This window comes from Ictidomys tridecemlineatus, chromosome 10 (assembly GCF_052094955.1).
Source record: "Ictidomys tridecemlineatus isolate mIctTri1 chromosome 10, mIctTri1.hap1, whole genome shotgun sequence".
In the NCBI taxonomy this organism is placed as follows: domain Eukaryota; kingdom Metazoa; phylum Chordata; class Mammalia; order Rodentia; family Sciuridae; genus Ictidomys; species Ictidomys tridecemlineatus.
In genome coordinates, this window is record NC_135486.1 from 115752188 (window position 1) to 115774824 (window position 22637).

Here is a 22637-nt window from a genome sequence, read left to right on the forward strand (position 1 = left end):
CAACAACCCCCCCAGTGATAAACCGTTTGTGGGAGCCCCCGAGGGCCCCTTATCAGCCCTGGCAGGCGGTCTGAACTCAGGCCAGTTCTCACCCCTCCACACACACAAGGGTGGGGGCGTAGTCCTGGCCTCAGTCCAGCCTTCCAGAGGGCCCCCAGCCCAGGCCAGAGGACAAGGGGCTACGCCTCCCCTGCCAATCCCTCCACAGCACCCTCCTGCCCCCTTGCTGCAAAACAATCAATATTTTTTTTTACCTTGGAGCAGACTTTGGCCTCTTAGTTCCCGTCAGGGGTGGGGGAGGGGGCTGAAAACCAGGGAGAAAAGGATATGGGTACCTCTCCTGTTTCCAACTCTCCCAGTGACCTTCGGGATCCCTTCCTAAACCCTTCAACCCCATGCAAGATTCACCATGAAGATATCTGGACCCTTCTGCAGCTGGCTTGCAGGTCCCCTGAGGCCCAGGCTGCTGTCCCTGCCCTGATACTGCCCTAGTGAATCCTAAGCTGGAGACATTTGGGTCAATTGACTCAGGGTTTGGACTGGGCATGTGGATGGAAGTCTTTTTGGAATTAGATCCCTACTGACTACTGGGGAGGGAGGCAGATGGGTAGGGTAATGTGGTCAGGAGGGACCAGTGAATATCCAGGATAGGGAGGCTGGAGTCAGGGTCAGGGCCCACCAGTCATTGGGGGAGTCCTGGCCAAGGCTGGCAGAGCAGCCTGATCTTGGAGAAGTTGTAGTCCACCCTGGGTGCTGGAGCCTCTTTGGTCACAAAATGATTTAAATTAAGTGGATTCTATTAGGTGGGTCTGAGACCTTCTAAGAGTCTAGTGAAAGGCCAGATAACCTCACCCAGAAACAGATCACAGTTATAAATAAGTAAGTTTTTCCTAAATTTCTAGTGGTGGTCGCAAGTGTCCAATCCCAGGACTCCAGGATACTAGCCCTCTGTCCAGGTCAGGAACTCCCCTGGGAAACCTCAGCTCCCATCCAGGCCCACAGAGAACCCTAGTCCCCGACCCACGCCTGTCAAAGCCAAGAGACCCTCTATAGCCCTGGCTCACCTGGGGTATAGGTCCTGGGGAATTTGAGCGCTACTCTCAGTTGACCCAAAGGCTGTGCTGAGGCCCCGCCCATCTAGGCTCCTCACGGGTCCCGCCCAGGCCACGCCCCCATACTGGCCCTCGCCTGGCCCCGCCCCCACCACATCCGCCTCCTGCAGCCCCTGGACTCCAAGCTCGGCTGGTCATTGGATCCTCCCTGAGTGGACTTCTCGGGGTCGCTTCCCCTCAAACCTGAGGAGTCCGTGGCTCTTGAGGCTGTGTCCGGGCGCCCACCGTCGGATCTGGATGAATGTAGGTGTGCCCTCCCCTCGCCTCCCTCCGCTCCCCACCCCCAAAGAGGCCAAACTTTTTTTTTTTTTTCGTAAAACGTTTTTTATTTCTTTTAACTCAGAAACATCACAACCTAGGAGGACAAGAAGGGAAGAGGGAAGGTGATGAGGGCTTGGGGTGAGCGGGCTGGGATCTGCGCTCGCGGAGGCCTGGCCGGGGAACACCCCTCTCGCGTCCCGCTGTCCCCAACGCTGCGGGCTGGTGGGTGTGTGCGGAGGGGCGTCCTTAGGGGCACTTCCGCTCCACGCACTGCTTCCCGCCCTCCTCGTACTCCTGCTTGGAGATCCACATCTGCTGGAAAGTGCCCTGGGAGGAGGGGAGACACAGCGGTCAGGGCAGTCCAGGGGGAGCGGGCAGGGACCGCCCCCACCCCACCGCACCTCCTCTGGCCTGGCCTCCTCTGGCCTCGCCTCTCCGGGTCTCACCCTCCCTGGCCCGTCTGTTCCCTCTTTGTGTATTCAGAGGGAATACAGACAGCATCTGTAGTCAAGGCTTCAAGCATTCAGCAAGGATTTATAGAGCACCTGTCTGCCCTGAGCCAGGCACCGTTCCTGAGCTGAGTGGTGGCACTTACAGCTTAGGCTAGCCAATCACCCCCACCCAACACCCCTCTACACACGCATACCTGGTGCCCCGGCCTCGCCACACTCCATCAGGGCGCAGGCGCACTCTCAAGTCGCTTTCATTCCCAAGGAAAGTCTTTCCTCTTCCCTCACCATTCTGAAACCACCTAAACCACTTAACTTCTAGGTCCTGGTGCCCCGCTGTCACCCACCCCTATTGAAGCCTGCCATTTGAGGAGACCCACACTGGGCATCTCGCACTGGGCATCTCACACTGTTCCTTCTCTTGGATGGCCATTCTGCCTTCACCTGAAAGTTAGTGTCTAGCCCTGGCTTGTGTCTCTGTTTCTCTCAGAGAACAGACTTCCTGGCCTGGCTCATTCAGCCCCAGTCCTAACCAATCTCTTGTTTCCAACCCAAACATCCAGCTGTCTCTTAGATTCACGGCCCTAAGTGTTCCTCTGGATCCTAAATTCATTATGTCCGTAATTGAGTAAGCCATTTTCCCCCAGGCTCTGCCTAAACCCGCTGCTTCTTTGATCCTTCCCACTCTCCGTGCCTATACCCTCCAATGTGGTAGCCACTAGCCTCTGGTAGCCCGCCATCTCAATGTGCTTCATCCAAACTGAGATATGATCTATGGGGGAAATACAGACTGGATTTATTTATTTATTTTGGTACTGGATATTGAATCCAGGGTCTTGCATATGCTAGGCAAGCACTCTACCCCTGAGCTAGTCTCCAGCCCTTTTTATTTTATTTCGAGATAGGGTCTCACTAAGGTGACAAGCTGGTCTTAAGCTTTTGACCTTCCTGCCTTAGCCTTCCAAGTAACTGGTATTACAGTTGTGTACCAGTACACCTGGCCAATATGCTGATTTTTTGTTTGTTTGTTTGTTTTAGTACTGGGGATTGAACCCACAAGTGCTTGACCACTGAGCCATATCCCCACCCCCTTTTATGTTTTTATTTGGAAACAAGTTCTCACTGAGTTGGTGAGCGCCTTGCTAAGTTACAGAGGCTGGCTTTGAACTTGCAATCCTCCTGCCTTGGCCTCCCAAGTCGCTGAGATTACAGGCATGTGCCACCATGTCCGGCTATATGTTGGATTTTGATGACTAAGTATACAATGTAAAGAATGTAAAATATCTCACTAAGAACTTTTTATATTGGTCATAAATTAAAATGGTAATATTTTGGATATATTGGATCAAATAAAGTATGTTCTTAAAAATTAATTTTACTTTTTTTTGTATTATTTTTCAACATGGCTACAGAAATTTTTTTTTTTTTTGCACCAGGGATTGAATTAAGTGGTGCTTAACCAGTGAGCTACATCTCTAGCCTTTTTTTAAATTTTTTTTTCTTTTTTTAGTTGTAGTTGGTACAATATCTTTATTTACTTATTTATTTTTATGTTGTGCTGAGGATCGAACCCAGAACCTCACATGTGCAAGGCAAGTGGTCTACCACGAGCTACAGCCCTAACCCCTCCATCCCTTTTTTAATATTTTATTTAGAGATAGGGTCTCACTGAGTTGCTTCAGGACCTTGCTAAATTGTTGAGGCTGCCTTTGAACTTGTAATCCTCCAACCTCAACCTCCCAAGCCAATGGGATTACAAGTGTGCACCACTGCACCCAGCAGAAATTTTAAAATATATGTCTTGTATTGTGCTCCTGTTGGGTAGGACTGACCTAGCCCCTACCTAAGTTAGCATCTGTGTCTTGTTCTTGACGTTGTCTCTTTCTTTTCTCTTGCATTCGAACAGTGTCCACGTACTGTCCATGTACCATTTAATAAGCTTCCAGTGTACACTCACTGGTACCCATGGCTCTGCTGTGTCCCATTCGGAGTGGAGATGGTAGCAGCTCTGTCACTGCCTCCTTCTCCTCCTTCTTTCTCTCTCTCTTTTTTTTCTTTTTTGTAACACTTGGTATTGAACCCAGGGCCTTGCACCTGCTAGACAAGCACTCTGCCACTGAGCTACATTCCCAGCCCCTGTCCCTGCCTTCAGCTTTGCCCCATTGATCCACTCCCCACTCTTATGAGGGAGCATGTGGGCCTCTTAAAACCCAGATCTGCTGCATCTGTCTTTGGCCCTGCATCTGGCCCTCCCCACAGTCGATGCCGTGTTATCCGCTTTGCCTTCCAAGTTCATACTCTTCTCATCTCAAGTTTATAATCCTGAAGGCCCTTGGAAACTTCCAAACTGGATCACTGCACACTTCGTGGTCACTTTCTGTTTAACAGTCTTGACTGTAGACTGTCACTGTCAGGAAGACAGAGACTATCAGGCTGTCTGTCCACTTGAAACACAGAGGAAGCCTTCAGTCACTGTGGAGCTGACATGTGCCAGCCCCCAGCTAAGTTCTAACTGCCAGCCTCTGATTTTCTGACTCTCCTTTCTGTCTCCTTGGAGGTCTCCCCCTTCTAGTGGATGTCCTTTTCTGTGGTGGCTCTGCCATCCCCTCTGTGAGGGGATTCATTTTGCACCCCAGCTCCCTGCTTGAAGACTTGTGTCCACCCCAGTGGCTGATCCAGACTAAATTCTCCACCTCCTGCACCAGAACCAACCTGCCTACCTTCTTGTCCTGTTGCTCCTCACTCTCCCCCACCTCCGCTGCTTCCCAATCCACGATTCCAGAGACCATGGGAAGAGGCTTCTGGCAAGGTCTCCTTGGTTCCCACTCACACCCTGATCACAAAGACTCATGCCTGACAGTCTTCTCAGAGGTGCCTGTCATCATCACATCACTCCTTTGCCCTAAACCCCCAGGACATCCCTTCTGCTCACAGAGGACAGTGGGTGCCTTACCACGACCTCATCCCAACCCATCTCCAACTTCCTGTCTTTCTGCTCCCTGATTTTTGTCCTGATAAAGCATTTAGGTTTCTGGGAGCACTGCTCTTTATCAAAAAAAATAAAATAAATAAATGTTAGTTAAATGAATGAGCGAGGATGCTGGCAAGGCAGTGGAGTGTGTCTGGGTGTCCCCTTCCCCACACTCAGCACTAGGCCAGGCCCCTTCCTTCTCACCAGTGAGGCCAAAATGGAGCCCCCAATCCAGGGGCTGAACTTGCGCTCCATGGTGCTGTTACTGGCGATGAGCTTCAGACGCATGCTCTGTGGGGAGAAAGGGGCAGGAGAAGCAGACATCTAGGCTCTGGGAAGGGACAGGGCTTGGAAGGCGGGAAGAAGCCACAGGGGCAAGAGGTCTGCTCTGATGGACAGAACGTTCCTTGTTTGGGAAGGAAGATGGACTTGGTCCTGAAAGGCTACACCAGGAGTGGAGCCCAGAGCCCCGGGTAAGGGGTGAACACCTACCGGTGGGGTCTTCTGGGAAAGCTCTCGATTGAGCCTGTCAGTGAAGCCCTGAAGCAGCGTGTTCCCGCCAGTGACAATGACACTGCCATATAGGCCCTGAGAGCAGAGAGGAAGAGTGAGCCTGCAGGGAACTACCCCTCCCAACCTCCCCACTCCTGGACCCTTTCACTCAGCCCTGGCCCAGGCCTCACCGGACGAATGTCGATGTCGCACATGCCAATGCTGGTGGTGACCACATGACCTACGCCTAACATGGTGTTCCCTGAAAGGCCCTGTGGACAAAGGTGACCTGGGCTTTGGCCCCTGTGATCCTTCCCAGCCTCTCCCACACCCTAGGATTTAAGAACTCCAGCCCAGCCCCCATCCCAAATCAGTGCTCACCACCCCATCAAACCTTGACATTGGAGGGATCAAACAGGCCTTCAGGGATGCGGAGTCGTTCGGCGCCATAGTCTGTATTGTAGCCATTGGGCATCTCATAATGGACTGTGGGCATTTGCGCAGCCACCCTGCCCAGGAAGGATCAAAACTCTTCCTGGGGTGCTCACAAAGTCCCCAGGTAAGAAGCTCCATAGGTGCCCCCTGAGCCCCACTTGTACCCTCCTCCCACCCCAGCATGGAGCCCCACTCACTGCTCATCATAGGGGGAGTCTGAGACCTGCAGCACCGAGGCCTGGAAGTCCTGAATCACCTCCTGAGAATCAAGAAGGGATGAGGACTTGGCCTCCCTCTCGAGCACCACACCCCACCTGCCTTCAGGGCCTCTGTCCCTCCCCACAGCTTGTGGCAGAGGGCCAGGAGCTGGAGAGGGAAGCTCTTTGCGGAACATTCTTAGTGCCTCACATTGCACATGTAGTTATGCCAGGACTTGGAGACTTGGGGTAGCTTCTCCTTCTTTTTCCAGTTTGGGGGAGCACCTTCCCGCACAGGCTCCTGTAGGGGCACAGTCTCTGAGCATCCTTCCCTCGCCGGTGCTTGTCCACCCCCTGTCCACACCTCCCTTCCCAGCCCTCACCAGCTTTGCAGTTAACAAGCACTGGGGGTTCTGCTTTGTTGCCCCAAGGAAGGGTTTTTTGTCCTTCCTTGACAGAGAGGAGAGGGAACTGGGAGAACTTGTTCCCATTTGTGCCATACACATGTTGGGTACAGGTGATTGAAAAAGCCCAGTTAGGGAAAGCTGAGGGCATATGGGGAAGGCCTCTTCTTGGGCTCTATCCCATGTAGGGACCTAGAGAAGCCCTCTGCATGCAGTGTCATTTAACACTTTTCCCTGTTGTTCTATTTTCTTAACTGGAGAGGAAACTGAAGTCCAGAGAGTGTCAATATCATGTTCTGGGTCACACAGCTCTTATGTGGCAGAGGCAGAACTTGAACCTGGGCCATTTGGACCCCCCCACACACACACACACTAGTTTTCACACATGTTGCTGCCAGCCGATTGCATGACCTTGGCCATGTCCTTCAGCATGTCTCAATCTTTGATGCCTTGATTGAAAAATGAAGAACTGGACCTATGATCTTTTGGGGGTCCTGCTGCTCTCTGGTCTGCTATATCATGGGTTGGTGGGCTGACAGGTACCCAGGACTCTATGGTGGCAGCTCTGGACTCCCCAGAGGTCCCACCTTGGCTGCGATCATGTAAGGGGGGATGATGTCAATAGCCATTTCCTGGAAGAGCTCCCGGCACTGCATGGAAATGAAGTCCCCGGCCAGGGGCGACTTGACAATGCCTGGAAGAGGAGGCAGTGTCAGGACCTGGCCCTCTCCAAGCCCCCCTGGCCCCTGCCGAGGCCCCACCTTGCTGCAGGACATAGCCATCATGCACTGGAATGGCCGTGGTGTGGGTGGCCCCACTGTCCAACACGAGGCCTGTGGAACGTCCATTTGCAAAGCTGGTGTGGGATGGGTCAGTCAAAGAGACAGCTGTGGCAAGTGAGGGGCTGGCCTGGTTCCCCACTCTTCCTGGGGTCCATCCAACCCCCAGTCTGCAAGACTCTCCCCTTGACTTATGGCCCATCTCCTGGAGATAGGCTCCTCAGACCTTAGTCACTTCTTTCCTGGGTGAATTGCAACTTTTTCCTCTGTTCCTATGGAACTCCAGCCTCTCTTTATTCTTGGTTCTAAGATCTGGGCTCCCTGAATTATGGTCCCTGTCCTGCCAGTGAGTGCTTAGCACAGGGTTCTGTGCAAAGCAGATGCTGAAAAAAAGCAATGCTGACTGGTGGTTTGAGAAGGAACAGCCTCAGAGTCATATACCCCTCCCTCCTCTGCCCAGTCCCAGCTCCTGCTGTCCCCTTAGCCCAGCTCTTTCTCTGCTCAGCCTGATCCATGGAATGGGGAAAGCCACTTATCTGGACTCCGGAAGTCCTGGGCACTTGCCCATGGGTCTTTAGTCCTGGTGTGGCTAAGGAAGGAGTCTGGCTCTGATCAGAGTCCTGACTCTGATCTCCAGAGAATCAGGCCTACACACCCCACCCTGTCCCTCCACCCAGCAGAGTAGCACAACCCAGAGGATACGCGGTGAGCACAGCTGTCTTGCATAAAAAGAAGGCAGGAATGTTGTACTGCTCGAACATCAGCTCAGTCAACTTCTCCCGCTTGGCCCGTGTGTTCCACTGCGGAGAGAGTGCAGGAGGGAGGAGTCAGGAGGGACACACTGAGACACACGATCACACACATACATACACACTCACATTCATGCACATAGACATACATCTACATACGCATATTTGCAAACACACTTATTCACACACACAACTCATACTAGGGGAAGAATTCACATTGAGAGAACTATAAAGAATTTTAAGGATCACAGTCAAAACCTAGATGAGGAAAACAACACTCAGAGAGGAAGATGACACAGGAAGCTCTAGGCAGAGCTGGATCTGGAGTCCTGTTCCTCTGATGCCTGGCTCAGGGGCTCTTAATTGTTACAATATACACTTCAGGCTCCTCCCAGTCCCCAGGTCATTCCTTTCCCCCATTCTAATCATCCAGAGGCAAGAAAGCTGGGGAAGAGGATGTCTGGGTAATGATGCAAACATCTAATTTTATTCCCTCCCAAGATCCCAGCGAAACTATAATGAAGGGGCAATTTAAAAAGATTTAAACCCACAGAAGTCAACAAGCCCAGGAAAAGAAGTGCCACAAGGGAAATGCAAATCAAACATTCTTAGCCATTAGGGAATTGCAAATCAAAAGCATAATGAGATACTACTTTGTGTGCACTAGAGTGGTAAAATAATTAAAAAACAGAAAATAGCAAGTGCTGACAAGGACGTGAAGAAATTGGAACTCTCTCACACTTCTGGTCAGAACATAAAAGGGTTCAGTCACTGTTGTTGGTTCCTCAAAAAAGTAAACATTACTATAAGACTCTGATATTCCACTCCTAATTACATATTCAGAAGAATGGAAAACAGGTACTCCGATAAATAAATGTACACAAATATTCAAAGCAGCACTCACTATGCCTAAAAGTTAGATATAGTCCAAATGCCCATCAGTGGAAAGTGGATAAGACAATGGTGGTTTATCTGTACAATGGACATTATTCAGCCACAATAAGAAATGCGGTACCAATACATGCTAAACATAGATGAACATTTAAAACATGTTAAGTGAAAGAATACTGACATAGGACTGTGGGTGTAACTCAGTGGTGAGTATATGCTTAGCATTTATGAAGCCCTGGGCTCAATCCCCAGCACACAGAGAGAGGAAGAAAAAGAAAAAGGAGAAGGGTGAAAGTAACATATTGAGCTGGGTGTGGTGGTGCACACCTGTAATACTCTCAGGGAGGCTGAGGCAGGAGGATCAAAGCCAGCCTCAGAAACTTATCAAGGCCCTATGCAACTCAGTGAGACCCTGTCTCTAAATAAACTACAAAAATAGGGCTGGGGATGTGGCTCATTAGTTGAGTGTCCCTGACTTCAGTGTCCAGTCCAAAAAAGATATATTGTATGACTCCATTTATATGAACAATTAAATACTTAGAGACAGAAAGTAGATCAGTGATTTCTAAGAGCTTGGATTACAGAGTAACTATTTAACAGAAATGGGTTCTTCTTTGAGATCATGAAAATGTTTTAACCAGATAGCAGTAATGGCTGTGTAACACTGTTAATGTACTAAATGCCACTGAATTGTTAACTTTAGAAAGGTTAATTTTAAATTGTATTAATCTCTGTTCTGGGGTGGGTTGGAGAGAGAGAGAGCAAGAGGGACAAAAAAAGAGAGAGGAGGGCTTGGGTTGAGAATAATAAGGGGAAACAGTGACAAAATATTGGAGCTAGGAATCAGATAAGTGAGTGGTGAGGTTTGGCAAACTGACTCCTAAACTGGTAGTGGGAAAAAACAGGAACAACCTGTGATAAGGCACAGAATCCTGAAAGGCCTCAGGAATAGGGTTCAGGTATTTCTAGAAGTGGAAATGAAAGGAAATCTAAAATAAGATTGTTTGAAGCTACTCACATAACAGACTCCTAAACTCTCTCCCCAACTCCAGGTCACTGAGCTGTTATCCCCCATGCCAGTTCCAGAACCCCAGAGAGGATGACACCGAGGATTCCTGAACTGATGGGACTCTGGACACAGCGGGAGTGAGGGCATCTGCCCAAGGCAGAGAATGAAGCGATGCCAGGTACACTGGATGCTGAGACTACCAGCCCCATTCTCTCACTTGCTCTAAGAAAGAGGGATCCAAGCAGGTCTCCAGGGTGGAAGCCTATGGGGTCACATCAAAAATCTAAAGATGTGGGCTGGGGATGTGGCTCAAGCGGTAGCACACTTGCCTGGCATGCGTGCAGCCTGGGTTCAATCCTCAGCACCACATACCAACAAAGATGTTGTGTCCGCCGAGAACTAAAAAATAAATATTAAAAATTCTCTCTCTCTCTCTCTCTCTCTTTCTCTCTAAAAAAAAAAATCTAAAGATACAGGTTGGGGTGTAGCTCAGTGGTAGAGTATCTGCATGAGAGGTCCTAGGTTCAATCCAGCACCCCTCCCAAATCTGAAGATACCAGTATTTGTATAGTATAGCATCTGTATGCTGACCACCAGAACATTCCATTCAGATTAGCCCATAGCAAACATTAATCAATAAGCTCTCCATTCCTCTGAACCAGGGTTTCTGATCAGCTTTTTAGAGCCCCACCACGAAACAATAAGCAAGCAAACATGGGCTTTCAGAATCTAAGAAATGTCTCTATAATGAGATAGAGACCTTCCCAAAAACAATGCAGATAAAAAAGCAATTTGGTTTTATTTTTTCGGGAGAAGGGGGTACTGGAGATTGAATTCAGGGGCACTCAACCACTGAACCACATCCCCATCTCTATTTTGTATTTTATTTAGAGACAGGGTCTCACTCAGTTGCTTAACACCTTGCTTCTGCTAAAGCTGGCTTTGAACTCGAAAGCCAGCCTCAGCCTCTGGAGCCACTGGGATTTTACAGGTGCGTGCCACTTGTAAGAACAACTTGGAAGAACAGAGATTATTCAGGAAGATACGAGAGCAAAAACAAAATCAGTAATATTCTTAGTGAAGGAGCCAACAATAGTACACCCATGAAACCAGGCGAGGACACTCAAATAGCAACATTCATGGAACAAAAAAAGAACTCATGGAAAGTAAGAATGTAGGAGCAGAAATGGAAAACTTGGAAGAAGGAATGTAAATTTGAGGGAACATCTTAGAAACTAGAGGGGAAAAGTAGAGATGGAAAACAGAAGAGAAAATATAAGAAAAAGGGTTGGGGATGTGAGCTCAGTGGTAGAGCATCTGCCCGGCAATGCATGAGGCCCTTTGTTCAATTCCCCAGCACCAAAATAAATAAAATAAAAATCAGGGGACCAGTTTTGGCCCAAAATTTAAATAATAGAATTTCTTAAAAGAGAACAGAGAAAATTGAGAGAAATAAGTAATAAAATGAATAAACTTTTTTCATTGATTTGAAAGGCAGAGGTTTTTAGATTGAAGGGACATATTAAGTATATACAGCAATGAATGAATATAAACCAATATCAGTACATATCATAGTAAAATTGTAGAATACTTAGGATGGAGTGAGAAATCTATAAACTTTCAGAAAGAAAAAAAAATCACACCAGAAGATCAGGAGCTAGACAGTTTCAGCCTTCTTGGTGGCAACTGTGGAAGAGAATGGAGAAATACCTTCGAGATTCTGAAGGAAAAAAAAAAAATTCCAACCCGGAGTGTGATACCTAGCTAAGCTATCAATCCAACATCGGACATGCAAAATCTCAAAAAATTTACTTCCTAAAATCTTTCTAAGAAGTAAAACAAGAAATGGAATCAAATATCAGAAACAGGACTTCTAGGGGCTGGGATGTGGCTCGGTGGTTGAGTGCTTGCCTAGCATGCATGGGGCACTGGGTTCAATCCTCAGCACCACATAAAAATAAAATAAAGATATTGGGTCCACCTAAATTAAAAAAAAATTAAAAAAAAAAGAAACACGACTTCTAACACAGGGGTAGTAAAGGTCCAAATTTCTTCCCCAATATAGGAGTGAGGCAAAGGGATTCTCCACGGGGTTGACAAAAGGAGATGCCAGATGACAGTTCTGCCCCTGGTGTAGAGGGCTGCTAATTCAAAGTGGAATAGGTTATTAGGCTCTCCTGGAGAAATTTCTTCAAGAAGATGAAATTAATAGACTATCTAAAGCAATTAATGTCTTGAGAAAATATACAGGTAACTATATATGAACAACATATGAATAACATAGAGTCACATTATTAAGTAGATAGAAGACTAAGCAACATAAAACCCAAGACAATTTTCAGATCCAGTGAACAAAAAGTTGCACAGGAAAGAAAAAATGATCATATTTTCTTGCCTGCTCAGGATAAAAAATAATAAAAGCATAGATTCTGAGTATTGATCTTTTCAAAAGTATAAAAGACAAATGTACTTAAAGGTGGGGAATCAGAAATGTGTGTGATATAGTGGGGGTGGTGAAGAACCAAATGCTTGTTTCATTAGTGGGAAATTCATAGAGAATATCTAAAGCTGGGGCTGGGGTTGTGGCTCAGTGGTAGAGCGCTTGCCTAGCACATGTGAGGCACTGGGTTCGATCCTCAGCATCACATAAATGTAAATAAATAAAATAAAGGCTAAAAAAAGAATGCTTTACCTTTTAAAAAATATCTAAAGCTTAGGGGGGAAAATCCATGCAGTCAGGTGTTGGAGTACATTCCTGTAAACCAGTGACTTAGGCAGCTGAGGCAGTAGGAGCTCAAGTTTGAGGCCAGTCTGGACAACTTAGCAAGACCTTCTCTCAAAGAAGAAGAAGAAAAAAAAGTAGTGTGTGTGTGTGTGTGTGTGTGTGTGTGTGTGTGCATGTACACATGTGGTCTGGGGATAAGCACTTGCCTAGCATATGCAAGGACCTGGATTCAGTTCCCATACTGGAAAAAAAAAAAACATGCAATAATTTAAGTGTGACATTTAGAGATATAGAAAAAATACTACAATAAAAAAAAACTAGCTTAAAAAGAGAAAGGCAGTTTAGTTGTCTTTGGAATGGGGAAATGAAAGGAGGAGAGTAAGAACTGCAGGCTTTTACCTTAACACACTTTATAAAGCAAATTGATTTCTTACGTGTATATATAATATTGACCCAAGATTTTTAGTTAAAAAGTCAAAAAAGAACTGGGGGCAGGGGTGAAGGGCAGAGTGGATAGAGCTGGAAGGGAGGAGAGAAGCCAGGAAGGAAGAAAACTGGTTGACCATTATAAGGTTGGAAGGAAAATGTAGGTGAAGCCACTGATAGGGGTGACTTGAAGTGAGGGGTGAATGATGGAAAGGGTGTGCTGGGGGCCCCAGAGCTGGATGTGAGTCTGAATGAGGCACTCACCGGGGCCTCCGACATGAGAACTGGGTGCAGGTTTGGCTCAGACTTGACGTGTTTGCTGTAGGTGTGATCCAGAATGGCCCGGAAACACTCCCAGTCCTCGACTTGGGGGAAGAAGACCAGTGTGGAGAGATGCAGGTGGGCAGGCAGGGGTGGCAGACATGAAGGAAAAGAGTCTTGGGAAGAGTGAGTCCAGCTCCATCAGAAAAGTCCCCATTCCCGGGAATCTGGTGGACCCTGGACTGGGTACCAGGCAGCGGAGGGAAGCTGTGAGGAGGTCCCTGGGACTTGGGCAGTTGCAAGGATGACTCTGAAGGTATGGGATGCTGTATCCCAGGTGGTGTGTGTGTGTAGGGGGGTGCTCCCGGTCTGTGTGAGGAGGTGATGGGCAGGGGCCCCTTACTCATGCCATTCTTGAGGGGCGACATGACTTCTGCTCCATCCCGAGGCACGTGCAGGGCGTTGGTGTCAATGTGGAAGATCTTCCCCTTCTTCTCTTTCTCCCCCTCCAGCTCCAGCCCGCCCCCCTCTTCAGCGGCCAGCAGCCCCACCGTAGTGGGGAAGTCAGCCTGGGGGTGGGGAGGATAGGCAGGGAGAGAGATCGCCCTCTTATCCCTGTCCAGTCCCACCCAGGGCCCTCAGCCCGCCTCTGGGTTTACTCCCACCTTCCCGCTCAGCACAGCTTTGGGGCTGGGCTGTGAAAGCTCTGAGTCACAGGAAGCCTGAAGCTAAGTGCAGAAGCCCTAGGTTTTGGGGAGGGGGCTGGAAGGCTCACCTTGGGACAGTCCTCCCCAGCGTACCCAGCGCGGACTGAGAAGGAGCCAATGTCAAAGACCAGCGCCCCCACCTCATCTGTGCAGAGAGACAGGAGTGTGAGGGGACCTCCCCCGAACTCTCTCCCCCCGGGTAGTTTCAAGAGGAGCTCAGGGCACAGCCGGTCTTGCCACGGTTAATATCTGCTGGGAGCAGGTGGGAGCTAGGCCTGGAGTTCGGGGTCCTGGGAGTGGAGGGTCAAGCTGTCAGAGTCCCTCTCGCCTAGTGGCCTTGTTCATGCCACTCTCCTGGAGGGGAAGCAAGGGGCCATTGGCCGGGCGGAGGCGGGTTGTATAGTGGAGAGGTTAGGCTCGGTGCGCTCGGGGCCGTCACCGAAGGTAGAGAGGTGGCGGGAGACACAAACCTCGCGCTGATCTGCTCGAGCGCGAAGGTGACAGGCCCCAGGGTGCCCAAGGCTTGGGTCGCGCGGGTTCGGGGCGCAGGGCTGCGGGCCAGGCCGCGCGGGGCTGGGAGCCCGAAGCCCAAGGCTGGCTCACCTCCGCCGTAGACGCCCCCGCTCATAGTGCCCTCTTAACACCGCTCGCGGCCCGTGGGCGGCGGTGGGATCAGCACCGAGGCGGCCGGACAGCTCCCGGGATCCCGGGCGGGGCGGGGCGCGCGGCGGCCAATCAGGAGGCTGTATCTCCCTCCCCCAACGGCGCCGCGGATTGGCTGAGAGGCCAGACAATAACCCGGCCGGGGGCCGCTGCTTTAAAGGGGCAGCCGCCTTGGCGTTCTGGGGCGGTGTAGGGCTGAGGGTGGAGTAGATAAAAACGCTGACAGGACCTACCGAATAGGCGGAATAGGCGGAATAGGAGGCAGAGAGTAGGAAAGAGATAGAGACCCTTTCCATCCGGAGACCAGGGCTCTGTATGGTGACTGATGAGGTCCCTGCTCCCTTCATTTTAAAAATAGGGTGGGGGGTGAAGGTGCCCTGGGGCACCTGAAGAGTCAACCATCCACAGGCTACTGAGCAAGGCTTTGTCACACTCGGGCCTGAATGAAATTACCGGGAGAGGGAGGATGGAAAGATAGAAAGAGGGACCAGAGGTGTATGTGTTGGGGGTGTCTCTTGTCTCTGATTCTTTCCATCTTTGTCTTTCTGATGACCACTTTTTTTCCTCGACCATCCCCTGGAGCCTGGGCCTTACACGTACACATCTGTGTACCTGTGTTCACACATAGGTACTCAGCTAATCGGGCTTTAGACACCTTGCCCCATCTTTCTATTTAGACACCTGTTCTCAGGAGGCACTGATCAAGAAGTGGGTATTTTGGTAGTTTCCTAGGTTCTTTGGGGCTGCTGGTCCCACCTTCAGGGCATTTTTGCTGGGGAAGGTAAAGGAGCATCTCTGACAGCCTGGGTTAGTTGAGCATGTGTGTGTGCTGGTGTTTGTGAGTATGTGTAGACATATGTAATGTAGATACACTTGTGTATTGGGATTTGTTGGGGGTGGAGGGTGCATTGAGACCAGAGGTGGCATAGGAAAAGAGCACTGTATGACAGTCTCCTGCCCTTGAAGGTTCTCTGCTCATCAAATGCCCACTCTGGAAGGACCTCACTTTTCCCAGTCAAAGGTCAGATGGATTGGGTTGGCTCATGGGTTATCTCCTGGTGACAATAGCATTTTACATGCCCAGGATTAATTCTGAGTTCAGTTGTGGCTTCCTAGACTGGAGGACTTCTGCTATCAGCAAGAGTGATAAGCTGTAGAGAACATAGCTGACTCAGGAGCTGGGAGACTGAGATTTTCTCTAGTGACCCTTGATCAATCATTGACCTCTATAAATCGAGACCTTGATGAATTGGATGGCCCCTTAAGCTCTTGAGATCTGCATTTATTTATTTATTTATTTATTTATTTATTTATTTATTTATTTATTTTGGGAACCTAGGGTTGCTTAACCACTGGGTAGCATCCTCAGTCTTTTTTTGTTTTATTTTTTAGACCAGGGTTCTTAGGGCCTTGCTAAGTTGCTTTAAGTTGCTGAGGTTGGTCTTGAACTTGTGATCCTCCTATCTCAGCCTCCAGAGCTGTTGGGATTACAGGCAGAGACCACTGTCCATGGTGAGACCTGCATTTCTTCATCTTTCAAAAATGTTAAGAGGATCAAAGGAATGCTGAGAGAGAAGCAATTCTATTCATGGCCTGCACCTCTCCTTCTGTTGACATTTAATGATATTGCCTCACTTCTTGTGAAATCACCTTGTAAATTCCCATTACCCACTCCCCTGCCGCATTCCCCCAAATCTTCTCAGATTTTGAAACTTTACCAATCATGAATTAACACCCGCCTCTTCACCCTGGGGTTTTGTAAGGGTTTCCCCAGATAGAGAAAAGGCTCTGTCTGGATCATGAAGCTCACTGGGGTCAGAACCAGGATTAGAGCCCATATCTCTTATCAGCCAGTTGAGATATGACCTGTTTCATAACACCTCTGTGCTCCTCTCAAGCTTCATTGTCTCCATCCATAAGGTAGCTTGTGGTGAGGACTCAGTCTGATGACAGAATCAAGTGCCTGGCTGAGAGCTAGGTACACAGGACTATTCAGTGAACACTGGGTCATAAAAATGTCCTTTAGGGGGCTGGGATTGTGGCTCAGCTGGAGAGGGCTCCCCTAGCATGAGCAGGACCCAGGTTTGATCCTCAGCACTACATAAAAATGATGGCATTGTGTTGTGTCATCTACACCTAAAAAAAAAATGTCCTTTAGGAGTTTTTTGAAGCTTTACTATATTATGCATAAGTTAGAAGCCTGCAGTCTATCTGGTAATGAGAAGTGAATTTTCCTCTTGTGGTAGGAAGAAAAGCTATGGTCAGCAAGGTATAAGACTCAATTTACCTCCCAGCCAACTGTGGCCAATTTGCATTTGTCATGGGATCTAATTTGACTTTTGTCCCTTTATTGATTCAGCAGACATCTTTTATGCCTTCTTCATGCCTGCAACTATATGTCTCTGGGAAGGTATCTCAAAATGAAGTTTGAGCTGAACTGGGAAGTATTTATAGGGGCACAGAGGTGAACAAGATGGGAAATATTTGCACAGAAAACAGCATGTGCAAAGATTTGAAGACATGTAAAATTCTGGAATATGTGGAAATAGAAACTCAGTCTAGAAGGAGGGCAGTGTTGGGGGGTGGGGTTAGGGGAAGACAAGACTAGAAAATAATTAAAGATCAAATGGTCCATTCCTACAACTCCCCCCCACCACCGAGCTTGGGACAGAATTCAGGGCCTCACACATGTTAGGCATTCTCTCTACCACTGAGCTACACCCCAAGTCACAGGCAACGCTGTTTTCATTTAGTAGACACTTTGTGCTTTCTATATGCCAGGCATTGCTATAAATGTTTTACAAATATTAGTTCATTTATTCTCAATAGCAACCAGACTAAGATCCCAAATTTCCATGGACAACAGAGGCAGAGAGCTTGTGACTTGCCCAAGGACACTCAGCTGTTATATGACAGAGTTGAGACTTAAACTGAGACATGTGGAAAGTGCTGATTCTGCGGCAAATGTTGTCAGGCTTCTATTCATTCTATCAATGTTCTCTAGGTGCCTAATAGGCACTGGGAATAAAATGGCTCAGAGGACAATATGTAACTTCAGTTTAATGTCCATCCAGGAAGATGGATGATTAAACAATTAATCTAACAGAATCTTCTAGACATGGTCACATTCCAAATCCATGTTCAGGTTGGTCAAACCTGAGCATCAGGTAATGATGTCCAAGGTGCTGGGGCCAGGGCCAAGCCTCTCAGATCCCCATCTTGGAAATGATTTGGCATCTTGTAAGGTCTGTTCCTTATTGGCCAAGCACTTATCCAGCCCTTCTGCCAGATAAACCAAGTGCCTTGGCTTTACAGAGAGCCCCTGTCCCAGTGTTGGTGGCGGGTGCCCAGAAATACACAGTCTAATAAAGCCTGCAATAGGAATACAGCCAGCATTGCAGTGTGACACAAAACAGTGTGGTCAGAGAGGAACATTTAAACTAAGTCTCAGAAAATGGCCCGACTTTCTGGCAGACAAGGAGACAGAGTTGGAGTGGAGGTGGAAAGCATTTTGAGTCGAGAAGGACAAGACCTGGCCTATATATCATGCATGAAGGCTTGGTTCTCCTCAGGGAATCCATGGGGGAACTACTGCATGGCTTGAAATATTTTATTTATTTATTTATTTTGCAGCACTGGGGATTGAACCTAGGCCTCCCACAAGCTAAGCAAGCTCTCTACCACTGAGCTACACCCCAGTCATACTGCATACTTTTGAACAAGTAAGTTATACTATGCAATTTGCAGGTTTAGAGATATCTCTGGCAGCCATTAGGTAAGCTGATTGGAAAGGGACAATTCTAGAGGCCAGGAAATAGACAAGAACTATGGTAATAACAGTTGGCATACAGTATAAGGGATACACACACACACACACACACACACACACACACACACACACTATTCAAGAGGTAGCACCAGTAACAAAATGCTAGCCCTGAGGGCTGGGGATGTAGGTCAGTGGTTGAATGCTTGCCTACCATGCTCAAGGCCCTGGGTTTCATCCCCAGCACCACAACAAAAAAGAAAAGAGGAGAGAGAGAGAGAGAGAGAGAGAGAGAGAGAGAGAGAGAGAGAGAGAGAGAGAGGGAGGGAGAGAGAGGGAGAGAGAGAGAGAGAGAGAGAGAGAGAGAGAGAGAGAAAGGAAGAAGGAGGAGAAGAAGCAGAAATTTTTAAAAAGCTAGCTAGCCTCATACCAATACCCATTTCCCTTTTTTCTTTTTTGCAGTACTGGGGAACCTGGGGCTTTGCACATGCTAGGCAAGCATTCAATCACTGACCTACATCCCCAGCCCTTTTTCAAAATTTTATTTTGAGACCAGGTCTTGTTAAGTTGCCGAGGTTGGCCTCAAACTTGCAAACCATCCTTTTAGCCTCCTGAGTAGCAGATTACAGGCATGCACCATACTGCACCCAGCTCCCTTTTTTCTTTATTAATAATATTATATCTGGATGCACAGGTGAAGACTACATGTCCCAGTCTTCCTTGCATCTGACTGGTTTCTGTGCAGAAACTAGTGATGTCCCTAAATAGGGAAGAACTTGTTCTTCCGACCCCACTTCCCAATGCATGTAATTCAGATATGACAGTGGTTGCTTCATGGGCCATGTTGGACACAGAGATGTTGAAGATGGTCTAGATGCCCCCATCATCATGGAGTATCTATTTTGCAATTATCACTTAAGTCATTGAATTTTGGGAGCTCTTTTTTTTTTAATTATTATTATAGCTTACCCTATACCTTAACTAAATGACCATTCTTTGGATATGGGGAAATGAGGTAGTAGGACACTCCTGGGTGCTGTTAACTGGCAAAGAGATTGAAGGAAAGGATAGGGTTTGGCAGGATGGGGTCCAGGGGAAGGTGATTTAGTTCAGAATATGTTGAGTGGAGACTGTCTGCAAACAGCAGTGTGCAGTAAATGTTTTAACAATCAGATCTTCAGGGAAAGGAAGCCCTGATCAGAAGAATTTGCCGATTTCCAAGATGTAAATACTCTCACCATAACCAATTTCAAGTCACTACAATCAACATGAATTCACTAAACAAGGAGTTGGGAAGAGAGGTGTATAATGAGCTCTTGTGAGCTGATATGAGCTGGCACCAGCTGACGCCAGCACACCACTGCCCATGAGCATCCAAATGCAGATATTCAGTCTGCAGTTGGACGTGTACCAAGTCTGCACACAGGGAAGAGACATCTGGGCTTTGAGAGTTATGTGCAATTAGGGGATAAAGTCACAGAAGTGGATGAAGTCACTAAGGAATAACATGGCAAATGAGAAGAAAAGGCCAAAGTCAAGATCCTGGAAAAGCAACATTTGTAGATTGCCCTAAGGAGGAGTAGAGTCCAAGCCGACTGAGAAGGAACAGGTAATGAATGTCCTGGTGAACTGTCAGAGCCCCATCCTCCACGAGTGCTCTAGGGCTTCTGCCTTCTTCCACACGTGGGTCACCCCCATGGGTCATTCCCTACCTGCCTGTATCCTTTACCTCTCTCCTTCTGTCCTTCCCATTATCATCTAAATGAGCTCAAATAGTTCCCATCCAAAAGCAAATATCTTAATATCTTGTGGCCGGGACATAGCTCAGGGGTAGAACACGTGCCCAGCAAGTGCAAAGCCCTGCATTCAACCCCCAGCATCATATCCCCTCACCAAAAATAAAAAGCAAATATCGGACTCCATATTCTCTTTCCACTGCTGCCCCATCTTTCTCCACCCCTCCGAGCTAACATTTCCTAAGTCTTAACCACTTCCGTTGTCTCCACTACCTTACTGCTCATTCACCCTATAAGCCACTGCAGGTAAATGCCTAGCTAGATTCCATTGCGACTGCGCAGAACAAAGTTACCAGTGCCTCCATCTTACCCAATCCTTAAGCACTTCTCCGTGCAGTCCTGCTTCATCTCTGTAGTATTCAACACAATTTACCATCCTCTTTCGGGAAGACTCTTTTCTTTTGGGTTCCAGAAATCCACATTCTCCTGATTTTATTCTTAGCTCTCTGATTTCTCTTTTGGCAGCTTGTGCTCTGCTTGACCTCTAAATATTAGAGTTCCTCAGAGCTTTGGTGTTAGGCCATCTTGTCTTTTCTCTGAACTTCTTTATGACTTTATCTGCTTGAATGTGCCACTCACTTTTGGGGCTCATTTCCAACTCAGATTTCTCTGCTGAGCTCTAGACCTTCTTTTTCAGCTGCCTATTAAGCATTTTCTCCTGCCACTTCAAATCTAAAACATCCCAATCTAAAACTCTTGATCTTCCTCCCCAAATGTGTCCCTTCCCAATAAATGACATCTCCAAGCTGGCTGTCCGTAATCTCAGTGGCTCAAAAGACTGAGTCAGGAGGATAGAAGATTTGAGGCCAGTCTTGACAACTTAATGAGGCCTTGTCTCAAAAGAAAAAAATCTAAAAAGGGGCTGGGGATGTAGCTCAGTGGTAGAACGCCTCTGGATTCAATCCCCAGTGCTGTTAAAAAAAAAAGGGCTGGGGATGTGGCTCAAGCATATTGCGATCACCTGGCATGCATATGGCCCAGGTTCAATCCTCAGCACTACATATAAAGATATTATGTCCACCGAAAAAACTAAAAAATAAATATTAAAACTTAAAAAAAGAAAGAAAGACATCTCCAGACCACCAGCACTGCTATTTCATTGCCCATGTATCATCCATCTCTGTGTCCAGGCAGGCTGAAGGAATGCACATGTTGTTTGTGGTTGTATCCTCAGTGCTAGGACATACAAAGCCTGACACATCATTGGGGTTCAGTAAATTTTAGCTGAATGAGTTAAACCAAAAAAGCATATTAACGCAGAAACCAGAGTGAGATAAAGCAGCATCAAATGCCCTTTAAAGATTGACAGAATTGGGTCTAGTTTCAGGCTGCTAAAGTGCCTTGGGGGAAGTCACTATGTCCCTTTGTAGAAGATAAAACTGAAAATTATCTATAAAGTCCCTTCCAAATTCTGATGTCTAATTGACATCTATTATCTGTTGCAAATACGTCATTTAGTTGCTGGGTGCACATAAATAGAATTTATGCATAACAAAGAATGTCACGTTTTTTCTTAAAAAAAAAGTTGTGCTTCTGAAAGCTATTTAGGGTCTTTCACAAAAGCTAATGAATAGAATGCTTTGGTACTTTTGTTATGAGGAATCCATAAAGGCAATATGTTGAACTTTCCAAAGTGTTTTCACAACCATGGGGATCCCATGACAATTCAAAAGGCTTGGCAGTGCAGAAGGCTTCAACCCCTCATTGAACAGATGTGTAAACTGAGGCCTATACTGACATTCTCATACCTTCGAGTGGTCCACAGTGGGGTTACATAAAGAAATTGTATCGATATAACTGCACAATAAAGTCTTTAAGGCTTCCTGGGTTCGTATCTCCACTCTGCAGCCTGGGTCTGTTTCACTACTATAAAATCAGGGTACTGCTGACACTTCACAGTATTGATGTGCGGATTAAATAACAAGCATGGATTTCAATAAATGTAAATTGTCATTACAGTGGCATGTGACCCTGTACAGGGTGGTGTACAAAAGCCCACTGGGCAATACAGATAAACTGCCTGAGCAAGACTTGCCTCAATTACTCGGGCTCGCAGCGGCCCCAACCCTGACCCGTACAGCCCAAATCGCAGCTCTTCCTCCAGCCGCCTGGAGTCAGGCCCAGTCCAGCTCCAGTCCGGATCTCTCTAACTCCTCCTCCAACAGAGGGGCGGGGCATCACCAGGGAGGGGCGTGGTTAAATGTAGAACTGGGGCTTCGAGCTCCCCTTCCCGGTCTGGAACCGCCCAATTCGGGAGGGGCCGGAGACGTGTCACGTGACCAGGAGTTTTTTTTTTTTTTTCTTCACCCTCCCCTATGCCGGTACCATCTCTGCCAACCCCAGAGGAGAAGTCTTACGCCTCTTCTGGAAGCAAACATTATTTTGGTCCCTTTAGCATCAAAATTGCATGAAGTAGTATCTTTGTTGTGACCGAGTCAGTTTTTGCCCTCGAAGTGATGTTTCCTCTTCTGGCCTCCCCCCACTAGCTAGTTTGGTCTCGCCCAGCCGGGCCCTGGGCGCGGCGGCGACAGCCGCGTCACTGGC

General features: G+C 47.8%; 2 protein-coding genes and 1 long non-coding RNA gene across 6 annotated transcripts in view; 1 reads left to right on the plus strand and 2 right to left on the minus strand.

Annotated features, from left to right (window-relative positions):
• The window catches only part of Tfr2 (transferrin receptor 2), a 14872-nt gene extending 13740 nt beyond the window's left edge, over positions 1–1132 (minus strand). The window contains exons 1-2 of the mRNA XM_021728554.3: positions 1065–1132; positions 255–304 (exon numbers count right to left, since the gene is read on the minus strand). The gene's annotated coding sequence lies outside the window, so the exon portion shown is untranslated. The remainder of the gene's footprint in view (positions 1–254; positions 305–1064) is intronic.
• On the plus strand, positions 1006–10172 carry LOC144367456 (uncharacterized). Its single transcript, XR_013426850.1, has 2 exons — positions 1006–1355; positions 9793–10172. It is a non-coding gene; the product is annotated as an uncharacterized LOC144367456 (long non-coding RNA).
• Positions 1417–14604, minus strand: Actl6b (actin like 6B). Of its 4 annotated transcripts, none has more exons than XM_021728555.3 (14): positions 14472–14604; positions 13937–14013; positions 13565–13730; positions 13165–13265; positions 7803–7900; positions 7083–7177; positions 6909–7015; positions 6129–6218; positions 5918–5979; positions 5680–5794; positions 5477–5557; positions 5286–5381; positions 4998–5084; positions 1417–1700 (listed from the first exon to the last, which is right to left on the minus strand). In XM_021728555.3, exons 1-14 carry the CDS (start codon positions 14494–14496, stop codon positions 1620–1622), a joined length of 1281 nt encoding a protein of 426 aa, XP_021584230.1. In that variant the 5' UTR covers positions 14497–14604; the 3' UTR covers positions 1417–1619. The 4 variants fall into 4 exon arrangements, with proteins under 4 accessions (XP_021584230.1, XP_040133121.1, XP_077879930.1 ...); XM_040277187.2 differs by having other exon boundaries at positions 13165–13337; XM_078023804.1 differs by lacking the exons at positions 13165–13265; positions 13565–13730.
• Between the last annotated feature and the right edge of the window lie 8033 nt (positions 14605–22637).

What these genes read in the sequence shown, in the direction of transcription:
- Actl6b (XM_040277187.2), bottom strand. Translation starts at nt 14,496, where the DNA reads ATGAGCGGGGGCGTCTACGGCGGAG. An exon ending in GGCATAACTACATGTGCAAT is followed by an intron (nt 5,980 to 6,128) that starts GTGAGGCACTAA and finishes CTTGATTCTCAG; the next exon opens with GAGGTGATTCAGGACTTCCA. An exon ending in GACTCCCCCTATGATGAGCA is followed by an intron (nt 5,795 to 5,917) that starts GTGAGTGGGGCT and finishes CTTCCTGGGCAG; the next exon opens with GGTGGCTGCGCAAATGCCCA.